A 7,953-nucleotide genomic window follows, 5' to 3' on the forward strand; every position below is an offset into this window, starting at 1 on the left:
TTGGGATCCCTCTTGACACTAAGTATCACATTAGTTGGGGTCTAGGCAGGAAACAAACTGCACTAAATATTTCAAACAGGACTAAATAAGGGAGTTGGTTATGCAGGATTTGCAAGGCTCAAAAGATGTGGGATGTTGCTGAAACTCAGAGATCAATACTTTCAGGGAGTCCCCACCACCCATAAGGGGACCCCAAGGGAAGACATGGTGACACCAGAATCATGAGGCCAACAGGAGTGTGCAGCGAGGCTGGTGTTGGGAGCGCTGAAAGAAACTCACAGGCTCCCTGCTCTCGGCGACCAGCCTTATCTCTGCAAACCTCTGACCTGACCATGCCCTGCCCACCTGAGTGGTCCCATGCCCGTGGCCTGAGGTTCAGCCAGTGTTTGATGGTCTCCGCTCTGCTACTCTGGCCTGGCCACCAGTCCTTGTCTGGGTGCCTCAGGCCTTGGCATTCAGTGGTCCCTTCTGCAAGGAATGCCCTTGACTTCCCCAGCTCCTGCCTGGAACATGCAGCCTTCTTCTAGGCACTGGCTTGGAGCTGTGGTTGGTGAGTGTGCAGCAGGTGCTTAGCAAATGTGGAAAGGAAACCAGACATTATCGGGAGTCTTCCAGATCCCCGTCTCACTCAGCAGAGCCAAAGGCCCAATGTGACTGCTCTCCATTACAGCTCTGAGCTCTCTTCCTGCCCTCTGGCCCTTGCCTCCCCCAGTCCCGACATCCTGCCCCACACCCTGCCCGAATGCTCCTCCCCCAGTTATCCACAGGGCTCATCTTCCTTGCTTGCCTCCTCAGCTCTCTGCTTCCCGAGAAGTCTTCTCTGGCCCTCCAATGCCACATTGGCCCTCCAATGCCACATTGGCCCTCCAATGCCACATTGGCCCCTCAGCCCCACGTCCTGGGGATTTGTGTTCCTCCCAATGCCGACCCTCTGCTTTCTCCATTTCCCCGACCAGTCTGGGCTCCATGTGGGCAGGGCTGGGTTGACACTGTTCTACTGTCTTCTCTGTGTCAGGCACACAGGAGATGCTTAATAAATGCTTGTGGAATGACTGGGTGACGAGGAAGGCAGTTCAGGTGGGAGGTGAGAGCTGGGAAGTTTCCATGGGCCCTGAGCCTGGACACCCATGGTGGAAACCAGATCTCCAGGGGTGGGATGATAGGACTTCCTCAGAGGTCCAGTGTGAGGAAACCTTATTTTCACCCCTCCCATTGTATCCCATGGGGCTGTGCTTTTGGGAGATGAGGAGGCCATGGGTAGATAGCAAGAAGGGGAGGCCAGGGTGAGGGGAGGCCTGGCCTCTCCCCGAGGCTACACCTACACAAGTGATCACAGGCAACTCAGCCACTGTCCACAGCCTGAGCGCTTGTCCAGTGTCAGGGCCAGAAGCACAGGTCTGAACTGAGTATCCTGGGTGCAAAATCGACTACAAACCCACAGCGGGTCACACAGTGCAGAACTAACCAGTGATGGAGAAGAAGGAACTACAGCTCCCAGAAGGGCCAGGATATGCCTCCAGAAAGCTGTGACATGTCAACTATAGGAAACCCAGACCAGGTGAATCCCACTTGGCTGTTACATGTGAGATATGAATGAGGTGGGCTCTCTGCCCATGTGACCTCAGCCACTCCGTGACTGGTGGGGCTCAGGGTCTCCTTGGACAAAAGGGTCCCAGCGCTGTTCAGGAAATGAGGGAGTATGCAAAGAAGGCGCATACCGGGCCTCATCTCCTTCCCACCTAACACAGGTGTGATGGCAACACCACCTACTCCCTAAGTTTGTCCATCCAGAACATGGCGGACATGTGGCAGAAGGTACCTTGGAATTGTATCAGTTACTTTTATTCATTGCTTGTTATCTTATCACTATTAACTATTATCCATAAGCAAGCCATTAATTTTAATATTCACTTATTATTTCATATATTCATTATATCATTTATTTTTAATATTTAGTATTTTGTTATTAATTTGTTGTCATTTATTGTATTATTTTTAATATTTAGTGTTATTATTTCTAGTATTATTAATTTTATTTAATTTTTTCACTTTAATGATTTTATTACTTATTAGTAATTGTGTTCATTATTCCATTATATTTTATTTATTTCAATTTATTTGTTATTTGTTATTACATTATTTGTTCTAATATTTATTTTATTTTTTAAGTTGTGTTTTTTAATTTTTTCATTTAAATTATTTTACTATTTATTGATTTTCTTTACTTGTTATTGTTTTCTATTTTTACTGATTAATTTTTATATCATTTTTATTCTTTATTATTAATTTAGTTTATTAATTATGATACTAATTATCATTATTGCTGGGGTTCCTGAAGCCGTGGGCGTTTCCCCTTTGTCCCCAACCTCTGCAGGTTCCCGCCTCCCAAGGACAAACAGCGGTAAGAGGTCAGTGTCCAGCGCTGCTCTTGCAGTGTCACTGAGGCCTTATCACCCAGACATTCACCCGGCTGGACTGAGGCTGACCACCATGTCCATGCAGATGGCCTTCCTGCTGCTCTGGGGTGAGGCATCCTGTGCCTGGGTCCCCTGGAGTGGGAGGGCAGGAAGGGGCAAGAATGTGGGCCTCAAAGGTACGTCTCCACAGGTTTCTCCCTGAGCCCAGCGCCACAAGCAGCTGTAGGTGAGCCTGGGCCAGGCCTGGGGATGGTGGGTGCATGTGGGGCCTGCATGATGTGCGCATGCATGCTCTGGGGACAGTGGGCACATGCAAGTGGTGCCAAGTTCTGAATCCCCCCACACACAGTAATCGAGACACAGCCGATCCTGTGGGCAGAGGCAGAATCGCTGCTGGAACCCTGGGCCAATGTGACACTGACATGCCGGGCCCGCCTGGGGACCACAGATTTCCAGCTGTTCAGGGATGGGGTGCCCCAGGAGCATGTGCACCTTGATTTAATCACCATGCAGCACCAGTTCCCGCTAGGAGCAGTGACGGGTGACAACCAGGGCCTTTACCGCTGCCGCTCTGGCCTGGGCAGTGGATGGACCCAGCTGAGCAACCTGCTGGAGGTGACTGGGGCAGGTGAGCAGGGGCTTCTGTGGGGCCAGCAGCAATGGAGAGGGGGCTGCTGGAGAGGCCCCGCTTCCTGCACTCCTCACTCCTTGTCCTCCTCTTCCACCCCCACCCCAAGCAGCTAGGTGACCTTGGGCAAGTCGCCTGACATCTCTGAACCTCAGTTTCCCCATCTGTAAAGTGACGGTGATGTTTGTACTGAACCCAGAAGGTTGTGAGGAAGAAATGCCTGAGTCCCCACAAAGTGCTTAGGGCAGGCATAGCACAGAGTAGACTCCCTAATGCATCCTCCTCCCATTTTATATCCATGTCCACCCCTCACCCCCACCCCTTACTTTCTCACATTTTCATGAGTGTGATCCACCATGTCTCCCAAGTCATGCAGACCCACCATCGACCCTGTCCCACCTGCAGAGTCCCTGCCCGCCCCCCTGCTGTCAAGCGAGCCTGTGTCCTGGATCGCACCGGGCCTGAACACGACTCTGCTGTGCCGTGGTGGACTTCGGGGTGTGACCTTCCTGCTGAGGCGTACAGGTGATGACCAGTTTCTGGAGGTGGCTGAGGCCCCTGAGGACGTGGAGGCCACCTTCTCAGTTTACCAGGCTGGGAACTACAGCTGTAGCTACCGGACCCATGCAGCTGGCACCCTCTCTGAGCCCAGTGCCACTGTGACCGTGGAGGACCTGGGTGAGTGTGTGGACCATCCGGAGGGCTTCCTGGGGAAAGAGGTTCCTGGAGGACTGAGCCGCCTTTACCTTGTCTCCCAACCCTGGACACCCCTGCCCAGGACTGGGAAACAGTTGCCTGGATCACAGCGGGGCCTGAGCACCACACTGCTGTGCTGTCGGGAGGCCTGGGGATGGGGCTTCCTGGGCTGCCATCGGCAGGGCGGAGGTCCGGAGGCTGGGCTTTCTCAGCGAAAGGGAAGTTAAGCGTCCACCGTGCCAGCCACCCTCTGCCTTGTAGCGGCATTGCCACCGCCCACGCTGAGAGTCAACAGAGAGTCTGCAAAAGTTTTGCGCCCTGATGAGGGAGTCACCCTGGTCTGCCAGGCGCCCCTGAGCAGCGTGAACTTCCAGCTGCGACGCGGCAAGGAGGAGCTGCACGTGACCATGAGCAGCACCAGCCCAGACCGCGTCTTCTTCCAGCTGAACGCGTTGGCCTTGGGGGACAGCGGACTCTACACCTGTCGCTACCGCCTGAACGACGAGCTCACGCCCTGGTCCGCAGACAGCTCACCAGTCGAACTCCTACTGAGCGATGGTGAGCCTGGCGCTGCGCCCTGGGCAGCCGGGGAGACACCCAGGGAAGGTCCCCAGAACTGCACGGCTGTGAGTCAGGGCTCAGTCCCGACTCATGTGCCCGGCCTCAGTTTCCCTGGTTGAGAATGGGACAATGAGCTCAGCAACCTCGAGGCCCCGTGAAGAATAATTGGGTCAACACTCAAGCCTGGCACAGGCCATGCGGACGCCACGTGCCCGGGGACCTCTCCCCCAAGCCCACCCCCAGCTCCTGGGGGCAGGTGGGCGCAGAGGCCTGCCTGTAAAGGGCAACCGGGCTGGGCTGCAGGATATGCACAGGACCCACACAGGGCGTTCAACCCCGGAAGAGGACCCTGGGCCGGTACAAGGGCCGCCCCGGGCTCCATGACAAAACACGTCCCCCTCCCTCCGTCTGTTCTTATGGACAAATTAACAAGGAACAGTGCAGGAAGGGATCCAAGGAGGAAGGGCACCAGAGGTCGGGAGCGAGACCCTGCTTTCAGCTGGGTGGTCCCTCAGGGCGTCGGGCGGGGGCGGAGGGAGCAGAGCTGACTATTTTGGGCAGAAGGCTCAGCCCCGGCCAAGATCGCGCGTGCGGCCCAAGACTCCCCTGGCCACCAGGGTCACCCTCATCTCCCCGTAGAGACGCTGCCGGTGCCCGAGCTCTCGGCAGAGCCAGCGACCCTGCGCCCTGCGCCCGGTGCACTGGTGCAGCTGTGGTGCCGCGGGCCCCGGGCGGGCTTGCGCTTCGCCTTGCTGCGCGAGGACGATGCGAGATGCCGGGTCCACAGTCTCCAGAGCCCCGCCGGGGCTGAGGCCCGCTTCGAGCTGCGTGACGTCTCGCTGGTGGACTCGGCCAACTACAGCTGCGTCTATGTGGACACCGCACCGCCTTTCGCGGGCTCGGCGCCCAGCGCGCGCGTGGAGCTGCGGGTGGACGGTAAGTGGACCAGGCTGTGTCCACGCCGGCGGGCCAGGCACTTTGGAGCCTCCTCCTGCCTGGTGTACAGTGAGATGCCTGCTTTTCCTGGTGCCAAAGGGATGGCTCTGGTCCTGCGTCCTGCCCACGTACACGACTCCTTATGGGAATGCGGGGTTGGCCGTGCTGAGGACGCCTTGCATCGGGTTTATTTCCCTGCGACGTGAGTGCGTAGGCTGCGTGTAGCGCTGTTCAAATCCCTGAAGGCTTTGCTCCCTCTTGTGCCTCAGTTTCCCTGCATCATCAGATTATTGCCCAGGCAGGGATTATTGCCCTGCCTGGGTCCCCGTCCTGAGGGGTGGAGGGTTAATGTGTAATCCCCCCACCCCTCCCTATCCCTGGGGACTGTTTGTTGATCTGATTTCCTCATCAATGTCCCCACGGGGCAGAGGCCATGGGCACACAGGTCCTGCCTCCAGACATTTGACTGGGCCATGCGCTCTGCAGGGAACACCGTTTACCTTTGTCATTTCTTCCTTCCCCTCACCTGTCCTGGGGCCCAAAGTACCTCATACCAGGGACCCCAAAAAGTCTCAGAGCTGGCCTGGGGACACACAAGGTCCAGGGGAAGGGAGTCATGCAGGGAAACAGACAGTTACAGCGTCGTGGCCATGATGTGATGGCAGCTGTCTCCGCTCAGGGCCAAGAAAGGGGGAAAAGGTGTGGAGGACAAAGGCCAGCAGGCCTGGGCTTTAGTGTGTGTGTGTGTGTGTGTGGGGTGGCAGCTGCTGCCCGAAGGGAGGGCCTCACTTGCCTGACCCTCTGTTCCACCCAGGGCCCCTTCCCAGGCCGCAGCTCCGGCCCCTGTGGAGTGGGGCTGTGAGTCCGGGCCATGATGCTGTCCTGCACTGCGAGGGCCATGTGCCCGAGGTCACCTTTGAGCTGCTGCGGGTGGGTGAAACGGTGGCTTCGACCACACTCTGGGTCGCCCACCCCTCTGCGGACCTTGTGCTGACTTACGTGGGACCCCAACATGCTGGCAACTATAGCTGTCGTTACCGTTCCTGGTGGCCCAAGCTCTTTCTGTCCGAGCTCAGCAACCCGGTGGAGGTCCAGGTGGCAGGTGAAGTTCCTCTTGGTTCTGAGGGCTGGGTTCCTCCCCCTGCCTTTGCCTAGACTGACCTCCACTGGGAGTGCCCTTTCCTGCACCTATTCTCAGCATGTTGGTTAGTATGCCCAGCCTCTGCCAGGTCCATGAAGAATTGCAGGCAGGGAAACACATGCATAGGACCTGAGGCAGAGTGGCTTGGTCAGCTGGAGCACCCAGGGAGGCCTGGGTGTGGGGGGTTTTGGCTGGCAGCTGACTAAGCCACTTCCTTCCTGTGGGGCCTCAGTGAGGTCTGCCCTGATTGCGCACAGGATGCCTCCTTCCCCTACCATTTCTCTTTTGTTGAATTCGGCTAGGAAGTTGATGGAGCTGCAGACCCAGGCTGCTGAGGGTATCCTGGAGAAGTACTTCCTCATCTGGCTCTGATCCTTTTTGCTGCAGCCAGAGGCTGGACTCCCCCCTGGGGGTGGGAGGCAGGAAGGCTCTCCCTAATTCCTCCTAGGAACCAATAAATGTGATGAGAGACTTTAAAATGTTTCTTTTGCTGATGGCAGTCCTGCTGCAGGAGCTGGATGCCCAAGGCTGAGGGAAGTGGGCTAGGATAGTGTCCTTGAAGGTGGATGGACTCTGGGTTGAGTCCTGAGGGTAGAGGGGCTAAGGACTGGCTCCTGGGGCCATAGTTTTGAAGACCCCCCCTTCTTCTGCCTTTTTCCATCAAGCAGCCTCCTACTCCCCAGGCACTTGTGCCTGGCCCCATCAGATAATGGGTAGGTAGCTTGAGGCTCCAGACACACTCAACCCCCACCTTGACCAAATTGATCCCCACACTGGGAGGCAGTTCAGAGGCTGCATTTTGTAGTCTGTCCTCCTGGTCTGAGTGGCCAACAGGTGGTGGTGCTGGACTGTGTCTCCAGCCAAAGGACAGGTCTCCACCATCGAAGCTTGAAGCTGTGGGTAGGGTGGGACTCATTCCTGCTCTTCCCTGGTGTCCCTCATTTCTGAGCCCTCATTGCCCCACAGACACCCTTCTGGACCATTGCCCATCCCCTTCTTGGAGCTTGGCCCTCCAGGTACTGGCTAACCGTATACAACTAATATGCTAACTACATATAACCAATACTTAATAAGCTGTGTTTTTCAAGGAATTTGCCTATTTCATCTCTGTGGTCTGATTTACATATTCGTGTAGTTTTTAAAACCTGTAGGGTGGATAGTGATGTCACGTCTTTCATGCCTGATGTGTCCCTTCGTCCCCACCCCTTCTCCCTTTCTGTCAATCTTTTCAAAAAACAAACTTGCCTTTACTCATTTTTTCCTGTCTTTTCTATTTTGTGGTTCTCTACTTGTGTCACTATTCCCTTCTTTTTACGACCAAATTAATTTTTTGTTTGTTTTTACTTCAGGTGGAAAGTTATATCACTGATTTTGAGAGGCAGATATCAGTAACAGCTTAATATTAGGTTGTTAAAATAGGTTTGTATTCGTTTAAATAATAGGAAATTTTTTGTGGATAAAAAAGGTCAAATAGTGCCATGAAATTGCCACTATTTGATCTATTTGACCTTTTTTATGAAAGTGCCACTATTTGACCTTTTTTAAAACACAAATAATTTCCTATGATTTAACCG

General features: G+C 54.8%; 1 protein-coding gene across 1 annotated transcript; it reads left to right on the forward strand.

Moving 5' to 3' along the window:
• The first annotated feature begins 2,374 nt into the window (after positions 1-2,374).
• On the forward strand, positions 2,375-6,858 carry A1BG (alpha-1-B glycoprotein). The gene is made up of 8 exons (XM_074315514.2): positions 2,375-2,524; positions 2,608-2,643; positions 2,767-3,045; positions 3,451-3,723; positions 4,003-4,299; positions 4,942-5,238; positions 6,053-6,340; positions 6,682-6,858. Exons 1-8 carry the CDS (start codon positions 2,491-2,493, stop codon positions 6,687-6,689), a joined length of 1,512 nt encoding a protein of 503 aa, XP_074171615.2. The 5' UTR covers positions 2,375-2,490; the 3' UTR covers positions 6,690-6,858.
• The last annotated feature ends 1,095 nt before the right edge of the window (positions 6,859-7,953 follow it).

The sequence above is a fragment of the Rhinolophus sinicus genome, chromosome 8, assembly GCF_057876585.1.
Source record: "Rhinolophus sinicus isolate RSI-liver-muscle chromosome 8, RSI-T2T, whole genome shotgun sequence".
NCBI classification, from domain to species: domain Eukaryota; kingdom Metazoa; phylum Chordata; class Mammalia; order Chiroptera; family Rhinolophidae; genus Rhinolophus; species Rhinolophus sinicus.